At 34.7% G+C, this 20,895-nt stretch overlaps 1 protein-coding gene across 1 annotated transcript; it reads right to left on the bottom strand.

The window, feature by feature from the left end:
- Positions 1-3,629: 3,629 nt before the first annotated feature.
- On the bottom strand, positions 3,630-4,456 carry LOC111886519 (dirigent protein). Its single transcript, XM_023882774.3, has one exon. The coding sequence runs from the start codon at positions 4,375-4,377 to the stop codon at positions 3,826-3,828; it is 552 nt and encodes a 183-aa protein (XP_023738542.1). The 5' UTR covers positions 4,378-4,456; the 3' UTR covers positions 3,630-3,825.
- Positions 4,457-20,895: the final 16,439 nt, after the last annotated feature.

The raw sequence follows: 20,895 nt of genomic DNA on the forward strand, positions 1-20,895 counted from the left end.
AACTAATTTCACAACCCATACCCGATCCAAATCTCAAACTTGATCTGTTTGAGTCCATTGAAGAAACCCAATTCTTTCCCCATCCCAGCCTCAACCCCAACCCCAAACCCAAACTAATTTTCCACTAAACCACACCGCCTAGTCGATGAGTCTACTGATTCATCCGATGAAGGACATGTTCAAGAGCCCGAAGTTGGCCTAAAGGAAAAAAGCAAAGAAAAAGCAAAGGCAAAATGCCAAGGATGGACGAATAAAGAAGATATGGGATTGGGACAAGCATGACTAGATGTATCGGAGGATCCAGTGACGGGGGACGACCAAAATGGGCAAATGTTTAAATTTAGAGTTTTGAAAGGTTTGTGTGCCCGAATGAATAAGGAGTACCGCTCTACTAGTCAAATATACTTGAAATAGAGGGCCTCCAACAAAAGTTCAATGGTGTTTAATGGCATCTACATGAATGCGACCCGTAACCCGCACAACGGTGCAAATGAGGTGGATGTTCTAGCTAAAGTTTGTCAAATTTATAAGGAAAAAGCCAGTAAAACTTTTGCAAATGAGACGTTTTGGGGAGTTGTGAAGAACAAACCAAAATGGCTTGCTCTAAAAAGTGCTGATGATTTTACGGGTATATCCAAACGAACCAGAACTTCCGAGCCAACCCACAATCAATCTTCTGATGTGTATATCGTGATTGACCTCAACAACGAATATCCATATAAAGTTCCAATTCGTCATATGAGACAAGATAAAGTAAAAAGAAAACTAAAAGGTGCTCCAAGTTCATGAGTAAAGTGGATAAGATGAGAACGAAATTCGAGGGTTGGATCATGAAAAATATTTGGAAGTGAGAAAGAAAATAGAAAGGAACCGTGCGCTAAAGCTTTTTTTTCTTTAAAAGTGACTTGAAGTTGTCCGAAAGGATCGTCAGAATTTTGCAAACGCAAAGGCAGAGATTGCGAAACAATATTGATTACGATATGTAGTAGGATTTATGTCTTAAATCTAGTTTTAAATTATGTTTTAAGTTGAGTATTAAGTCATGCTTTAAGGTTTAGGTATTAAGTCATGCTTTTAGATATTAAGTCATGTTTTAATTTATTAAGTCGTATTTTAAGTTTTAGTTTATTCCAACTTTTTTTATTTAATATTAATGTTTGTGTTTTAAAAAAAATATATAATTTATTTAAGTTTGAAAAAGAAAATAAAAAAAATCAAAGAATGTTAGGAGTGCTACCATTAGTTATGAAATGTCAAAAAAAATGCTAGCAAGGGGGACGCAAAAAAAATGACATGTTAGCAAAAAAAAAAAATTGAAGTTGCAGTGTGTTAGAACTGTTACCACTTCCTTTATTATTAATGGAATTCCTCTATTCATATTTTTTTATGTAATACTTAATATGTTCGATGCTTACTTGGTTGCTACATCTTTGTCACTTATAACTTTCATATGTGTTTTTTTTCCTAGTGGGGACAGTGGAGGGCGTCCACCACTTCCAACTCATTTAACTCATTGTCATATAATCTTTTTTTTTTCTAATCTCTTTTCCATCTTTTTCAACCAACAACACATGAAAACCAAATTTTTTCCAACCCACTTAATTTTTAATTTTAAAACGAACAAAAACTAATAACGGTCATACAAAAATAATTTACAAAATATTAAAAACATATAAAACTAATTCACAAACTAATTTAAAAACATGTAAAAATGTTTTAGTACAAATTTAGAAGCATAATGTACAATTAATTATTGCATGGATTGAAAATGGTGGAATTAGGTTACGGAAGCTGCATATCAAACCCACTCCTCCTCCCTTCCCCCCTAAGAAAACTATGACTCCAAGCACCCTAAGGCTATCCGGATTGGGTTTACACTCACACGTGAGTTTCCTATGTGGCACACCAACTCACCGGTAAACACTGTCCCATGGATCGGTGGTCTGGCTGTGAAGTGGGTTGTGAAGACAGGCATTTTTATTGGTTCTTTAATATTCCCTTCACATTTTCTCTTATTCTCTCTCTTCCTTTTTGCCTCTTCACTACCACCAACCCACCAGTGAACACCATTTCCACAACCTGATGGGTTGGTTATGGAATGGTTAAATATTTACGTGACGCTGAGTTGACTTGTGGTTTGGCTGTGACCACTCCCCACAGCCTAAGTGGATGTAGATCATTTGGGTGTTCCATGTATTTGCTTTGTTTCCTTAACGACATTGTGTTTTGTTAGTTCTTTGCTAGTCTATTTTTAATTGTTAGTTGTATGACTATATATATATATATATATATATATATATATATATATATATATATATATATATATATATATATATATATATATATATATATCCGATAAAAATTTATTTTGATAGAAAGGTAAAAAGTTTTTTTTCTACATATTTTTTTGGCGAACAAAACAAACGAATAAATAAATGAATAAAAAATAACATGATTTACAAAAACAAATTCCCAAAAAAACATATAGATAATTCATTTTTACAATAAGTTCATATGGTTTAAGGTAAATAATTATATTTTTTAATTATATTTTTTATTCATTAACTCCTACAAATTAATATAACACCTCTAAATTACCTAATATTCTTATTTCTTTATTTATAATACTAAAATAATAATATAGTACCAATTTTAGAAAGAAAAAAATAGAAGTTGTTAAACATTATTTGTTATTTAAGTGTTAAAAGTATAAGACATATATTTGGCACACAATAACATTAAAACTAAATATCATAGTCTAAAATTGTGTTGGTTAGATAGATTTTTAAACATTGGCGTCCACTTATCATTAGTGGCAGAGTTAAAAATTTTGATACAATGATATAAATATTGTCAAGATTCAAGATATTAATGCAAAAAGATTCTTAATATTTAAAGACATAAATTTAAAAAAAAAAAAAAACATATAAATTAAACAAAAGTTACAACTGAATCATCCTAGTCGTCATGTCTTGAAATCGATCAATGATATCGTCATCAAGAACTTGTAGACAAATCATTCTCAATGAAAAGTGACTCAAAAATCATTTAAAACATGATCATTTATGTGATTCCGTAATTTATTCTTTCTACACTTGTTGTAGCAACCGGAAAAAATATATTTTATATAGTTTTTCTATCTCAATCATTAAAACATAGTACAATCTCTTTGTCTGGGGATACAATAATATAACACTTGTTTACAAATAATTATATATAAAACATGTTTTTGGAGATTATGTAGTACCCCACCGTCTCATGTAACTTCGTCACTGCTCATCATTCGACATAAAGCATGGAATAATGGAACCCACCTTGTTGAATTGCTTTGCATAACATCTTTAATCAGTATGGGATGAAGCACCCATAGCTAATTGCTTTTGCTATCAAGGGCTTGAAGGTTTTAGTTATTTTTGTTACCGGGCTTTTATAACTGAAATAATATATGTTGCACTAAACTCTTTGTGCCTATGGGGACATGTCAATGTTTCCACTTGCATACTAATAAGTGGTTCCATTCAAATTCCACAAAGAGCCGGGTTTAAATTGTATAAGTTTTGGCTAGCTATCTTGGTAAATAATACCGTTTACTCTTGAATATCTTATTATTTAAAGCCAAAAATCCAAAATATTAAGAAGGTCGATATATCGTAGCAATTAATCTTGAATAACGTGCATACAAACAAAATTATGTATGTCATTCAAACATCTTACACGACCATTTTAAACTCATGAAAAAAAAAGACTGTTTTATTGCAGCACGCTTTGATAAACCCAGACTTTTATTACAGTCGGCAGATAATTTACTCTCTATGATGAGTGTGATCACCAACATTCATAAAACTTGATATCAACACGAAGCCTGAAGTACACTTCTCCTTCGTAAGAATCAGTCATAATAGTTGCAATTCCCCGATGCATGAAGAAATCTCCAGTCCCACCAACCACCGATATATCCCTACTCTTCACCATAATCGGATCAGCCCCAATGAAGTTTATGGTTCCTTTATGTTGTGCACTATTCAACACAAAGGAAAACCCTAGCCAAGCAGTAAATGTGTTCTTGGTGTCATAAAAATACATCCCTTGAGCCCGACCTACTGGAACAGAATGAAAATTGTTATCTAATGTGATTGGATCGTCAAAAACTGCTATATTCCCAAAATGAAACTTGTCTGCTAATATTGTGAGGTTTCCCCATTGGGGTGCGCCTACAATAGCAGAAGTTGCATTAGCAGCATTCTGGCCATTATAGATAACGTCATGAAAATATAAAACTAAGTTTTTGCATGGATAGTGTTGTCTTTTTATGCCTGGATATGCTGATATTCCTAAAAAGAAGAAGAAGAAGAAAACAAAAAAGTACGGTGGTTTCATCTATAATTGAGGTCTTGAAATTCAACTAGCTAGACAGAAAAATGAGAGATATAGAAGAGGTTTGTGGGTTCTCGATCTATAAGTTCGCCTCCTTATATAGGGTGTTTCATGGATAATCTAGTAGTGGATTATATATCTCACCAATTGCAATATAAATGATTAAATTCCAAGTATTAAGTCATTATATCATGTTATTATATTCTGTGCATATGGTAAAATAAAGTTATTAAATCTGTATAGCAAGTTGACATAACATCATTGACAATGATTGTACTTTATCTATTCCATCACGTGAGTAAAGTAATATAATCTCATAGTGTTCCGTATAGTATGTCCAATAGTTGAAAAGTGGAATTAAATGAAGCCCCTGAAATGAAATGTTTTTTAATAGTCGGTTTGAACCGGCCGGTCGAACCGGTTGCACCGGAAACTGGGGAAAAGAACAGTTCAATTATCACCGGTTTTATGTCGATTTCTGAACCGGATTGAACCAGCCGATTTTTAGAAAAACTTGGTTGGACCGGTCAAAATACATCGGTTGAACCAGTTAAATCAAATAAAAACACATGGAAAAGAACCATTTTCATAATAAACTTTGGTAAATTTTGTAAAATCTATATAGTTTTCTTTAAATAAAAACATATGAAGACCTAAAGTTCGAACATAGAATAAGATATCAATCCCTCAGCTTTGTGCAGAATAAATTTAGTTAGGGTCGGTCCAAACGTATACGGGGTCCGGGGCGAAAAGCAAAAAATGGTCCTCAAAGACAAATATATTAAAGATTTAAAATATCATTTATTTTTCACTATAGACATGTTCAATTAGCAATAACAAACAAGCAAATTTGTTTATCTTTTGAGCTAGTTTGAGTTTGAACTAGCTTTATGTCCTAAAAATCATTTAGGTAATATGTGTTTTTTTATATACATACACTACATAGCCTATAAATTTTGAGCCCCGGGAGACGTGGACCTTGCGCGGTCGCTCGGGTTGCCCACCGTCTGGACTGACCCTGAATTTGGTAGGCACCGTGTTTAGACGCGATCTCCACCCAATGTTTTAAAAACCGGTTTGAACCGGCCGGTCGAACCCGTTGGACCGGGAACCGGGAGAGGAAGCGGTTCACCTATCACCGGTTTTACATTGATTTTTAAACCAGATTGAATCGGCCGGTTTTTAGAAAAACCCGGTTGAACCGATCAAAATAAACCAGTTAAACCGAATAAGAAAACATGAAAAAGAACCATTTACATAATAAACATTGGTGATTTTTTTCATATCTATTTAGTTTTTTTAAAATAAAAATATATGCTAAATGTTATAAAGTTTTTTGATGTGTTTTTATTCGTCCAAAACCATATTTAGTTTCGGTATTATACTTTATTTTCTTATTGACGTATATGGATTGATGTAAAACACTAAAACTTATAGTTATATATTATTTTAATGTATTTGGATTTATTTACAACTTATTTTTATATGTATTTTTAATGTTTGAACTTGTAAACATCAAATTTATGATTTATATATGTATGTATGTGTAGAAAAATAGAAAAAAATATGAAAAATATACAAACCGGTTTACTTGGCGGTCGAACCGGTTAAATCGGTTGAACCGGGAACCGGTCACCATACTCATTCAATTAAAAAACCGGTTTTTAAAACATTTTCTCCACCCAAAACATTTAAGTTGATTGTAACTAAATAATTTCATCTAGTAGGATTATCCCTCGCAAACACGTCTATCATTTTGCTCAAAAATACCAACCGAATGCGAAATCTCTTTCAACTCAGTGCATTAATGTTCACCTAAACACCCTGTCCGGATTTGGAATGGAAGTCGGTCATCAACTGCATATTGAACTCCGAACGAAAAAATCTTGGGAATTGATCCTTAAAATGACTTTAAATTGTGGCGAGATGTGACAATATTGAATCATTAATTAAGTTTGTATAATGTCTGTTTTATATTCATTGAACAAACATTTTAGATATTTAATGAAGATTTTCATAAATTTTATTAAAATTGGTATTTTTTACACGAGTAATTAAAGAAGTTAACTAGAAAATTCATTTTTGGAACAATGGAAAACAGCCAAACTTACAAGTTGCTAAAAGACAGAATATTAAACAACACAAAGTTGGATCCTTTTGGGGACAATTAGAAAGCAAAATTCCATTTTATATGTTCCTCATCTCTTAATCCTGGCCTACCCATTATCATTTACTTATATCATCTTACAATAAGAAATATTAATTAATCTTTAATATGGATCGTGTTTAATTTTTATGGAAAAAAAATTCTGGATCCATTACGGATACATGAAAATAGTTAATAAAAAAATCAAATACCATATTTATACGTTTTAATGGACATTATGAAGACCTAAAGTTCGAACATTAAATAAGATATCAGTGGAAAAATTAGTGTTGTATACTCTAATGAATGCCAAACAAACCAATCATTTTTAATTTAATATTTGATACGAATATACTTAACTTTTTTTTATAAACAACTAATAATTATACTAAAATGTTCACTAATTATCAATTAACATGAAAAGTATAAAAATAACTTTTGTTATCGTGGTTGGTAATTAGTAGGGTTAAATCTAGGGAAATTGAATAATCTAATCACTTTTTAGGTTTTTTTTTTTAATATATATATATATATATATATATATATATATATATATATATATATATATATATATAATGCAAAATAATTGAAAATTTTTGAAATTTCTTTTTCCAATATTATTTTCGGAATATATATTTTCCAAAAAAAAACAATAAAAAAAATACCAAAAAATAAAAATAAATACAAAAAATATATTTTTTTTACATATTTTAGTAGAATATTTAGTATATTCTACATATCTGGAAAATCTAGTAGAATATTCTAAACATTCTAAAAATCATATTAGAAATGTATAGTGTAATATTGTATTAGAATATTTCACGTATTTTTAAAAAAAAATGGTAATTTTTTTTATTATTTTTATTTTTTTAATAATTTTTAAGTAAATAAAGTTCCAAAAATAATAATTAAAACAAAGAATTTTTGGATTTTCCTTTTATTTTGCAATTTAAAATTATTTTTAGATTTGGTCTCACGGTCTCACAAAATTAGCATGGTTTCAAATTAACCTATATATATATATATATATATATATATATATATATATATATATATATATATATATATATATATATATATATATATATATATATCAAGGTTGTAAAAATCGTTCGACGGTAACTTGGCGGTCAACAGCGGTCAAACGAGTAATCGGTTTGGCGGGGATTAATCGGAGACCATAAATTACTAATAAAACTATTTTAAAACTTAATATATCTTAAGTAAAAATAGTATTTGAAAATTTAAAATTTTGAAAATTTGAAATATTTGGTATAATATTTGAAAATTTGATTATTTAAAAATTTAAAAGTTTGAAGTTTTGAAAAATTTTGTGTAATATTTGAAAATTTCAAATTTCAAATTTTTTAAAATCTTCCCGCCAAGGACCGTCGAGGACCGCCAAAGACCGCGGAGGACCGCCTAGTCTGAGTTTTACCGATACTGACCAATTTCCGCCAAGCACCCCTAATCGTAATCAGTTGCAGACCGCCTAGCGCCTAGGCGCCGCCAAAGCGGCCGCCTAGGCTGATATTTACAACACTGTCAAGGACCAAGTATTTTTAGATTTTGACTCAACCCTTGGACAGCTTGAGAGGTGTCAGCGTCTGTAACACCCGCAGATTTGGCTAGTCAATTGAAATATAATAAGTGTTATAGTCAACAATTTTAATCTATTTGATTTAATAAAAAAGAATTATGTGAATATTATGTATTTCATGATTATTATAATATAATAAAATAGGAAAAATCAGTCAAATCGTCCGTAAATCGTAAAAATACGTTCGCCAGAACATATATATGTATATATATATATATATATATATATATATATATATATATATATATATATATATATATATATATATATATATATATATATATAAAGTACACGTCTTGCCGATCCTGAAAATATAAATTTCATAGAAATCCGACTCCGTATGAATTAAATATGATTTTTTTAAGATATAAAATTCAGCCGCGCAAAATGAATGTATGACGTAAAAAGCTACGAATGGAATGGTTGACTTTTAGCTAAATCCATCTAAAAGAAAATCATAGTACTCTTTAAAGTAAAAATTTTGAGAAAAATAATGCCAAAAACGGAGTCCGTACGAGAGAGTTATGATTTATTAAAAATCATTTAATGTTATAAAAATATGGACAAAAATAAAGTCAAAATTAGCCGACGGAGTCTAAACAAAAGTTGTAAATTGTATCGATAGCTAAGTGTGGATATAAAGAACGACAAAACGGATTTCTTATGAACGAGTTATAATTTATAATAGCATATTTACGTATTAAAATAAAGTATAAATCATATATATATATATATATATATATATATATATATATATATATATATATATATACACACACACACACACACATATATATGTATATATCATTAGAAAGGTATTGACGATGTGGTGGTTATAAGACTAGTATTGAGTACTTTCGACATTAGTTTAGTCCAAATATTGTTAAATCCATTTAAAATAGTATTATAAATGGGTGTTTAGTCATTTAAGTAACTATAGAAGGTGGTTTTTGAAAATTTAATTTCTATAAATAAGAGCCTCTAGGCTCTCATATATTTTGCACCATTCTCTTGATTCAAGACCATAGCCATGAGGCTATGATAATGTGAACACGTGAAAAAGCATTTCTCCACGTCAGGTAGCCACCTCATGGCTATGGTCGGGTCCTAAACTCCGTCGAAAGTCAGGGGCTTCATGTTATCGAAGTCCCGATACTGAAAAGTCGGACGAGCCCCGCTATTTGCAGCCGCCACGACTGCAGATGCTGCAGGAGAAGCAGTCTCAGCAATGGTTGCGTATCTGTCATCAAAATACTCCATCATCGCGGTCTTGATAAACCCGAACATCTCTGAAATCTGACCTCGGACAATCTCAACCACCTCCTCACGGATGATTTCCCTGACGCAATCCTCTGTCAATTATGGCCTATCCTGACTGCCAGCTCTTGATCTTGGTCTGGTTTCAAATCGCCTCATAGTGACCATACTAAAAATATACCAGGAAGATATCAGACATTCCATATAATAACGGGGAACCAACTCCCAACAAAACCCTAGGGGTTGTGACTTCCTTACTACGCGTATGGGTCCTTTGCTTTCAGTAGTACAGACCCATACTACCTTCCACACCTACCCATATTTGTCTCAAGGATCATTACAATGCCCTAACAATATACATAAGCATAGGCGAACGCCCAATCCTCGCTCCTAGAGGAAGGCTAAACATCTCACAACTGGCCGACTGACCCCGCACAACTCATCCATGAAACTCCCACCAATCCTGAAACACTCGAATATGCTAGCCATACATAATGTTGGACCCTATAGACATTCGAATATCTAATCCTATTCTAAGCCCTTCATCAAACAAGAACAGGAAATAAGGCCAAACCGAACATTCTTAGGCTATAAGATCTTAGTTATGTACAACTATGATGCATAAGGAAAACCCTAGGCTATCAGGCATCATATAATCAAGCAATTTTATGATTCCATTCCTGAAGATCCCTAGCCTATCACTAGCATGTTGTTCTAACATATCACAATATCAAATAATAATATGGTATTTTGGGGTGTACTTACTGGTTCCGGCTAATCGTACACATCGCATCCTCTTTTACTACTTGAAAACCATTTGAAAATCATTTTGAAATTTTTTTCCTTAGTTTGAGACTGGATTCACATGAGTGTTCCTCCAATTCACTCAAATAAAGGCTCTGATACCAACTTGTCACATCCATAAAGTTCATGTAAAATTTAAACTTTTCAAACATTTCAAAACCATCCATTATTTACAAATTATTTTTAGAATAATTCAATATCAGAGTTTTCCCAAAAATCACAAAATGAAAAATGAGGAGGTGCACAATCAAGCCTTCGCCTTCCCGCGATCATCCGAAGTACCTTAAACAAAATCCACAACTATAAGCACGAAGCTTAGTGAGTTCCCCCAAAATGCCCTCATAACAATGACACACATATAATAACAACATACTATGGGCCCAATCAACCATCAGGTTGGGATTCCCTAGGCCCTCAACCATCGGGTTGGAATGCCAACATGCTATGGGTCCAATCATCCTCGGGATGGTATACCCTCGGCCCATAACCATCGGGTTGGAATGCTCACATACTATGAGTCCAATCATCCTTGGGATGGAATACTCTAAGCCCACAACCATCGGGTTGGAATGCCCTGGTTTGTTGGCTCATGCACAAAGCAAAAAAGCCTCAACCACCGATCAAACATATGCACATATATCAGATAATCACATAAAAGTCTACATGCAATCAAACCGATCTACAGATCACTAAGCATAGCAACATCCTATCTACTAGGATACCGATCTTACCAATCATAACCACATAGAAACATCTTATCTACCTGGATACCGATTTAACATATCACAACAATAATAAAGAAGGATAACAATCCAAAGGGCTGACCTTGGTGCCTTCGACCCTTGAGTATAGTGAGGAAAACTCACATCACAAGTAGTGATAAATCAAGAAGATCAAACGCCAACTCTCAGCTCTATTCTCGATTGCCTACAACCACCATGTGACTTACTTCATTAAAATCCTGAATTACCAAAATACCCCTTAAAGTCAATATTGGCCAACCATGGTCAAAGTCAACAGTCAATAGTCCCTGTTAACCCAACTCGTCAAGTGCATCTAGCAACTCATCGAGTTCCTTCAGTGTTCAAAAAACCGGGAAAAATCCTCACCAACTCGCCGAGTTCTTCAACATCCAGAAAGTGGGAAAACCCGAACCAACTCGTTTAGTTGGCAGAGCAACTCGTCGAGTTTTCTAGTCTTAATACATTCAGACACTTCTAAGCGAAACCAAAGCCCCAAACTACACATCTGGTCCCCTAGGGCCGAGATACCACGTAAAGTTGCTAACTTTATGTCCATGCATGGCTTCAAAGGGGCTAAATCACTCAAATAAGGCTTATCAAGGGATTTAGGGAATGAATGAGGGCCAATAATTGATAAAGCGTGGAACTTTAGGCTCAAAGAGTCATAACACATCCAGATCTGAAGTGGCAACTTCAAACAATGCATCATTCCAAGAATGACTCCAATATGGATCAAGAATAACAATATCTTTTCACAGAAGGAGATCTAAGAAATAAGAGTCCAAGGTATAGACTTTATACCTCAAAACGGTTGCCACAACAGAGTAAATACCAGATCTACAACCTCCCCTTTCAGCCAACTTCTTCAAGCTTCTTGTTCCTTCCAAAAGAGCACCAAAACTCACTATTTAAGCTCACACACACAATAAGAGAAAAAGCATGAACTAGAGTTTTTCTCTAGACAAGGAGGCGATGAAGGAGGCCAAGAATGAGATTTAAGTCCTTTAAATAGGGTGCAAACCTTAAAAATTAGGGTTTTCATGTCCAACCTTCAACTCATCGAGTTGGGGCCTTCCAACTCGTTGAGCAGACATTGAAATATATGTGGGCATTAAACATTCTACACGACGAGTTGGAGCCTTCCAACTCGTCGAGTTTCCCTGAAAATACATATAGAAGCTTTTAAATTCATACCTGAAAATTGGGATGTTACACCTCGATTGAGGTTGTTGATGGTAGTGGCTTGAACTTCCATAGTGCCTTCATAAGCCAATGTTAGTGTATTCATCATCTCTTAAGCCAAATCATAATTCTATACAAAATGATACACGTGATAGGGAAGAGAGTTTCCTATTACTAATCTAGATTTCACATCAAGACTAATCAATTTCTTGTCATCGTCGTCATAACTAGTCTCTAGTTTTTGCTTCAAATGACCAACGAGAGCATTGTTGACCATAGGTTGATACATAGGAATGTGAGGACCTTTTTCAATAATTTTAAGCATCTCATAGTCCATGGTTTCAAGAACAACAATGGCCTTAGTTTTCCACATGACGAAGTTGTGCTCATCAAAAGGAGGAATTTTGTTGAGACCAAAGGATTTGGGATTATAGGAAGTCGACATGATAACTTGAGTGTATCAAAAACCTAATGTGATATTAATTGAAGGTTTGTATCGATCAGATACACTTCAAGTATAATAAACAATAACAAAATAGCTAATCAATATAAATAACAGAAAAAGTATAGAACACTAACTAATCACAAAGATATCTTTCACCAAGAAAAGGGTTGTTCTCACCAAGAGAGCAGTTGTCACAAAGATAGTCACCAAGATGTTAACATTAGGGTTTCACCCTAATGTTGAATATATACTAAACTATAGTAGTATATCCCTTCAATCAAGGGATTGTATCTAATATATACTAAGAACTAATCCTTATCACCCAAATATCGGATCTACTATCTATTCTATACAAATCCATATAATTATCTAATATACAAAGATTACAAAAGATCACTATCTTCACGTTGACGCTGATAAGGTATTGAGGCATTGGCGTTGGTGCTGATGTTGGCACTGGCGCTGGAAGTCAGCGTATAGAGTACTTGACTCATCAGATCATAAGGTGTGATCTTACATTAAGCATTGTCCTCAATGCTTAGGATGATAGTAAGGAAGTATCATATCGAGATCTAGGTGGTGGAGGTCGCGGTGAGGAGTAAGGATACAACATTGAGGTGCCACACTGATGCATGGGTGGAGAGTGTGAGTCGTAAAACATTATGCGGGTGGAGGATCAAGTCTCGCAAGTTTGCATAGGTACCCTCACAAACTTGAAGGTCTTAGCCATGCAAAGTTGCAATGGTGGGAGAGCTGGCCACGTAAATTTATGCAGGTGAGGGGGTCGGCCACATGCATACATCAGTTAACAACCTGATTTTGAGGCATTGTTAGCTGTAACTTGAACAGGCAAGACCTGGATCGTGCAATCTTGCGTGGGTGGACACTGCTGCCGCGCAAATGGCTGAAATGTGATATTTTTCGCTATTTTTTCTCTCCATAAATCCCAGTTTTCACCCAAAATTCACGAAAATCAATGCTATTCCACTTGAATGTTTATTTATTTTATTTTTTTTTACCATTTTGAAGCCTACAAAAATCCAAACTTCAAGCGTAGTTTATTTTTAACAATGCATTTTTATTAATGTCTTTGCCAAGACATGGTCCCGTGTAACATCCCCCTCTGGCACATATCACAATATTGTCCGCTTTAGGCTCCTAGCATGAAAACTTCCCAGGGGGGGTCACCCATCCCTAAATTGCTCTCACTCGGGCACGCTAAACTACATAGTTCTTATGGGATCTATTGCCCTCACGAATTTAAAACGTGTTGTGAAAAGGAAGGTATCCACACCCCTTATAAGGAAATGTTTCGTTCTCCTTCCAAGCCAATTTGGGATCTGGTGTAACCCATTGTCGCACACCATTATAAGGAGGATTATGCATCTAAACTGAAACATTCTCTATCATTTGAGACCTTATCATGGGAGTGAAGGTGGAACCCTCCGATGTGAGATCAGGTGCAACCCACATTCACCGCCATTATACGAGGCTTATGGTGTTAGTTTCCATTACCTTTTCCTAATCAACTTTGTGTTCTTACCATAACAATCTATACACCCAACTATCATTCAGGGTATGCAAGTTTATTATGATAGATAAGGTTTTAGTTTAGAAGCATAATCCTCCTTATCAATCCCAAAAGTTATATGCCAGTTCTGACCATTCGGGTTGTATGTTAGCCGGAATAAAGACCTTATCATGGGTTAAGTCTATTCTAGAAGGATTAGGAGTTTTCGATGAAGATCGAGTTTGTAAATTGAAGGTTGGGACCGAAGATCCGGCAAGGAATGAAGAGCGGGTGCAAGGTTGAACACCGCCAGTAGCTAAGGAGTCCAAGAGTTTGAAGGCAAAGGAGTTACAATTATTACCTAGGATGGTAAGGTGACATGGGATCATCATCCAACCCTATTTTGTTGATGATTCTGGGACGTAATCATCCTAAATGAGAGATAATTGTAACACCCACAAGATAAGGCTAGACGATTAATGAATAATAGGATAATTTTTTGTCACAACAATAAATAGATGTTTTCAATAGAAGATTATTTAGGGAAAATAATCTAAACTAAAGGCATAATAGTCGTTAAACTAAGAGTGTGAATATAAAGAATGTTCAAATCTTACTTCATATGAGGAAGTTTTGATTTTTCGAAGTTTCAGCGCAACAGTGCGAGACATAGAAACCGAAATAGAAATCACTTGATTGTTAGCCGAAACAATATAAATGAAAGTTGAAGATCTCATAGATACAGTTTCATCGATTTAAAGATAGATAAGAACATATGTCAAATGGAAGAGTTATGATTTTTATACAGACTTTAATAGTCTAATCCTATAAAAATATAACTTTAAAAATAAATGAGACCTAGATGACGGAGTCTAAATGAAAGTTGTAGATCTCGTCGATAGCTATGCGTGGATATAAAAAACGTCGAAACGGAGCTCGTATGAAAAAGGTACGGAATTTACAAAATATGCATTTTGCATGACACACGCTTCCAGAAGGTGGAAACACGCACCACATTGAAGCTTACACGAAAATTATTGGAGAAACATCAGCCTAAGTGCACGACGCACAACTTTATAGTCACGATGCGCATATCAAAAATCCGCATATAAAAGGGTCAACAACCCCTCATTCGTCTCCACACCTTTCTCAACTTCCTCTCAACCTCTAAACTTGGTTTTGGGGTTTTTCTTCTGGATTTCGGAGTATTTTAGTTTAGCAAAGCTATGGGTATCTAGGATCGACTAGTAGAAGCTCTTAGGTCGGAGTTCTGCTGACACAATTTCCCAATTTCGATAAAACTTCTGTAAGTCAAAACGAAGAAAATAATATCTAATTCATATCCTTTAAAATCATTCATGTAGAAAGATCAAAAACTACATTATATAATCACTTAGATTGATACTTATATCTATACTTAATAGCTATTAAGTAATACTACACTTTAATTCAAGTGTAACTTGTATTTATATTCATAGTTTTTATTATGAATCTATAAATAAGATTTATCAGTGACTCCATGTCATGATTGATCTACTTACAGGGGTGATGTCTAGGCTACATTTAGTGAGGTGCTTAAAGTGGGATTCCCAAACAGTATACTCTGTATACCAAACTAACCATACCTCTTATATGATCATGGTTCTAAAAAGCGCGTCATGGCGCGCCTCAAGGCGTGCCATGGCATGAGGCGTGGTGTAGCCGTTACGAAAACATCCAAGGAGGGTTTGTGAAGCGTGGCACCCAAATAACGTGTCAAGGCGCGCCTTATCGCGTTATGGCGCGAGTTTTTTTCAAGGCGCGGGTTTTTTTGTTTTTTTTGTTTTGTTTTTTTATCGTGCCCAAAATAAATGAGTTTTTGTTAACTTTTTTCTATTAGATATTAATATAACACTTCTAAAAACTTTATATATTTGATAAAATTCAATAATTATATGATTTATATCTCTTAATGTATATAATATAGTCACGCCTTGAAAAACGCCATGGCTCGCCAAGGCTTGTCATGGCTTAACTTTTATCTTGCTGCCAAGTCACGCCTTACATTATTTAGAACCTTGGATATGATCTTACCTAGTTTCTCCTTATCAACTATAGATCAGTAGACATTAGGAGTATTGAGGAAACTAGACTATTATTAGTCACAATGAATATAATACTAAGACTTAATGACTAGGGATGGAAATTTCACCCGACCTGATGGGAAACCCGGTTGACCCGCCCTAATAGAGGACGGGTATTCCCTGCCAAAATGGGTACCGGTTACGGGGCTGGGGATCCCCATTATGCTAAAACCAGGGATGGGGTTGGGGCCGGGTATAACACTCCCCGCCCTGGCCCGCCCCGCTTTGATGACTATATATATATATATATATATATATATATATATATATATATATATATATATATATAGTATTAGTATAACGATCATTTATTGAATTTGAATTAAGTCCACTAAGATGAATTGATCTATATTTGACCATCAGAGATATAGTCCACATACCAAATTATGTTCCCAATTCAAGAGTTCATCAATCATCACTTTTTGTTTTGATGTTTGTTAAAATTTATGATTGATGTAAACAGAATCTGATTATGGCATATGGTTTTGATCACTTATTAAACTTGGTTTTTTTGTAAGTTGAGTTTATTATGTTGCAAGTTTGGGGATGGGTTCGGGATGGGCCGGGGATGGGCTGGGGAAAAGCCCAAAATACAAAGGGGAGGGGATTTGATTCCCCGCATCCGTCGGGTATAAGGACGAGGTTAGACACTCGGGGATGGTGACAGGATGGTCAACCCCACCCTGAACCCGCCCCATTTCCATCCATATTAGTGACATTTGTACCTAGGTCACATCAAATGAAAGCCAAAGTGTTAGGCAGAGCGTTTCCGAAATCACCATTCATCCACGTTTAATAGGTGAGTGCATAGTTACCTCCAACTTACACATAAATACACGTATTCTAAATGCTTAAATGTTATGTATGATATTTATTTGTGCTTAATATATCTATGTAACATGATATGTCTATTACTTCATTAAGATGTATATTAATCATACTTAAAATGTGATTGGGTAGTGAAGGGTTGTGTGGAATAATAGATGAGAGGTTGTGATAGGTTAGTAAATGGATGTGCAAAATAATAAATTGTGACCTGTTGTGCTATGACCAAAGTACTATCGTACTATTGTGCTCACCTAAAGTATTATTATACTGCTATGCCTAGTCATCTAGGAAAATATTAGTTAGTAAAAGGTTGTGCGAAATAATAAGTTGTGAACTGTTGTGTTATGACCAAAGTACTATCGTACTTTTGTGTTTACTCAAAGTACTATCCTACTGCTGTGTTGTGGCTAAAGTACTATTGTACTGCTGTGCCTAGATGTTTAAAGAAGAATAGATGATGATCGCTGCTGATAAAAGATCCTTTAGCAGAGACACCTCAAGATCATTATTTAAGGATTATGAAGTGATGATAACAAGAATGGCTAACTGTGTTATTTGTTTGCTGAAAAATATATAATTAAAGATTATAATATTGTGGGTTGAAAACCCTATATACTCATCAGGTTTCCTAAACTAACCCACTCAGTTTTCTTTGTATCACATGTAGTAGTACGAAGGAATATGATGTTTGAATCTTAGGAGAGTCTCGAGGAAATATTTGGCAATTAGATGTTGTAAGGCCAATAGTGACTATGTTTATGCTTATGTTTCTTGTATCAGTTATGACATCCCAAGTTTTTAATAATCAATAAAAAATCATTTCTTTGGAAATACTTTTATCAGAAAAAATTCCACAATATAAATAAATAATACTCTGTTTTAAAATAAGGATAAAGAAAAAGGTCTTTATGACCGTGAAAATGGGGATGTCACATCCCGCTTCTTTTAGTCTTGATAAACCGGGGTTTCCAATGTTACATTGACGAGTTTCCCCATGTTAAATCCCTCATAAAATGGTTTCAAAAGGTGTCCATTCACTTTGAAGATTTGATATGTGTCCAAACTCTTGATTTCAACTGCACCATGATCAAATACTTTTACAACTATAAAAGGTTCATGCCATCGAGAGCGCAATTTTCCTGGGAATAGATTTAAGCGTTTATGATAAAGAAGAACCTTTTAAATCGAAACAAAGTGCTTTTGAGTTATGTGCTTGTCATGAAATGCCATTGTTTTCTCTTTGTACCTTTTGAACCTTTTGATTATCTTCTTCTTGACCATTATTGTCATTAGAGGATTCAATCTTCTTTAAGCCTCTATCTTAGGTTTGCAATCGTCTTCCATAAGAATTTTGTACGTGCATATATTAGTGTTGGGTCGTGTTTTGTATTAAGTGTTGCGTCTATTGGACTCGTTAGCTAGTCCATTTTTGTATCTGGACCATTCGGTCATTCAGCAACTTCAAGAATTATTAAAACTCAGAAGGAGTATAATGATCTTTTGAAAGATGTTAAAGATATTGCTCAAGACGAAAAAGATAAATTTCAGTGCAATATTAAAGCATTGAGACTAATCAGATTCGCTCTTCAATCTAACACTTTCAGGCTGGTGAGTTCATGCAGCACTGCCAAAGAAATATGGGATAGGCTGCGAGAGTTATATTCTATGGACGAAGATCTCGAGCATTCCATTCAAACCTTGCTTTTGTCCGAATTTGGTGAATTCAAGCAGAGATTGAAGAAACTGTAACTCAGACGTTCGATCGCTTCAATCATCTTCTTAGTAAGATGATTAAACATGATGTTGAAAGGAAGTTGATTGAACAATAGGTTACATTTTTAAACGGTCTCAGATCTGAGTGGAGAGCGGTTGTGTCCACTGTTAAAGCGCATGAGCAATTCAAATCTTACTCTTTGGCGAAACTGGTAGGGATTTTGAAATCCCAAGAAAAGATTGTGTAACAGGAGAAAAATGTGGTTTCAAGCTTGGGATCATTGGCCCTTCTGTCCAAAAGCAAAGCTGTGATGGAAGATGAAGATCTCAACCTAGAGGACTATGACCTTACCTCTGAAGACTATGCAATGATGGTGTCAAACCCAAAGAGGTTCATCAAGAAAAGGTTCCCTACAAATAAGAACCGAAATTGGCAGGGAAGTTACAGTTCTGAAAAGGTTAGGGAAGAACCGAAGGCAGAAGAACCAAAGAAGGAACTGAAAGCTGAAGGAGATTCGGGTGTGAGCTGCTATTATTGTGGAGGAAAGAACCACTATGCCAAAGATTGTGTTCTCAAGAAAATGGCAGAAAAGGATGAGGAGACGAAGAAACTATGCTGTTGAAAAAGCTGGAAGAGATCAAAAGAAAGAAATCCACTGCTAACCCCTCTATGAATGCTTTAATTATGCAGGGTTCGGTAGCGGATGATGAGTTCGGTGGCGTGGAGGTCTGGTCAACCGATTCTGAGGACGATGAAATCAGGAAGCCATCTCATGGAAAGGCCTATGTTGCAAAAGGTGAAGGGAGCGGTGGAAAGTGTTTAATGGTGTCAGACGTGTCTCAGATGAGGGGATACAACACAAATGGTGGGAATGAAGACACAAAGGAGCGAGAGGACTTGTGCTTCACAGCAAAACCTCTCAGCGTGCAGTTTAACGAGCTTGATGAATTAATCAAGAAGGTACAATCAGTTTTTGTTTCATTCAAAGTCCCACAAAGTTCATATGAAAAGGAATTAAAAAATGTTAATTCAAGAATCTCTCATCTAGACAGCAGTTTAACTCAAACACGAGTCACCAATTCTAACCTAACTGACCAAATAAGCAGGGTATCTTCAAAGAGTGAGGAACGGAGGATGTGGATCGAGCTAAAGGAGTCGGAGTTAATCAAATCCAAGGATGAAAACATCTATTTACAAAGAGACAATTTAAAACTTTTAAAACAGAGAAATGTCTTTTGTTTAATTGCTAAGCGTCTTTACACTAATATCACTCGACTTCATTTAAACTGTGAAATAGGGCAGAAAATTCATCGCATGATTTTGCCCTTCCTTGAGTTTAAGGAGGATGAAATTGACGCTGAAGCATATAACTGTGAAAGTGTTGTTTCGTCTGAGGATGTTAATCCAACATATATGTATGGTCTAGACAAAATTGAATCTTTCATAAAGTCCAAGAACCATAAAGACATGCTGAAAAATCTTTTGGATGAAAATGATAAACTTAAACTAAGAACCGAAACCATACAAAAGTTTGACTCATTGAATGCCAACCTGAGCTCAGAAAATAAAATTGATGTTGAAAATGCATCTGAGCTCAATGAGGACGATGATATGAGTGAAATTTCTGTTGAAGACACAGTTGACTGTTCAGAGTTTGTCAAGAGCGAACCCAAAAACCACAAAAATCTTATTTCAGAAAATTCTGTGGAGTTTGCTCATCTGTCCCAACAAAAGTCCCCGATCCTTGAAGAAAATGTTGTTGTATACCAAAAGGTAAGAACAACTCCAAATCAGGTGTATAAAGTCACAGGCGTAACAGAACATCAAACAGCCAAACTCACAGCTATAGTAAACGAAGATAATGCTGATGGTTGCGATGAGTTCTTCTGGTCTGCTCCTATCGACAATGCTGACGGAACAGTTGGTCTGTCAGAAAGGACTTCATGGAAAACTAAAGGCAGATATGTGCCAGAACCTTTGAACAAACCTGATAGCTTTGACGTGCCAAGTACTAGTGGTACAAAAGATGTTCCTGAAGAAAAAGGAGTTTCTGCAAAAGAAGTCACTCCTTCAAGCGACACATCATCAGTTCAAAGTGAACCTGCTGACAGAAGGCAAAAACAAAAAGCGAATATCCATCGCCAACCGAAGCAGGTGAGAAATCAAAAA

This window comes from Lactuca sativa, chromosome 3, assembly GCF_002870075.4.
Source record: "Lactuca sativa cultivar Salinas chromosome 3, Lsat_Salinas_v11, whole genome shotgun sequence".
In the NCBI taxonomy this organism is placed as follows: domain Eukaryota; kingdom Viridiplantae; phylum Streptophyta; class Magnoliopsida; order Asterales; family Asteraceae; genus Lactuca; species Lactuca sativa.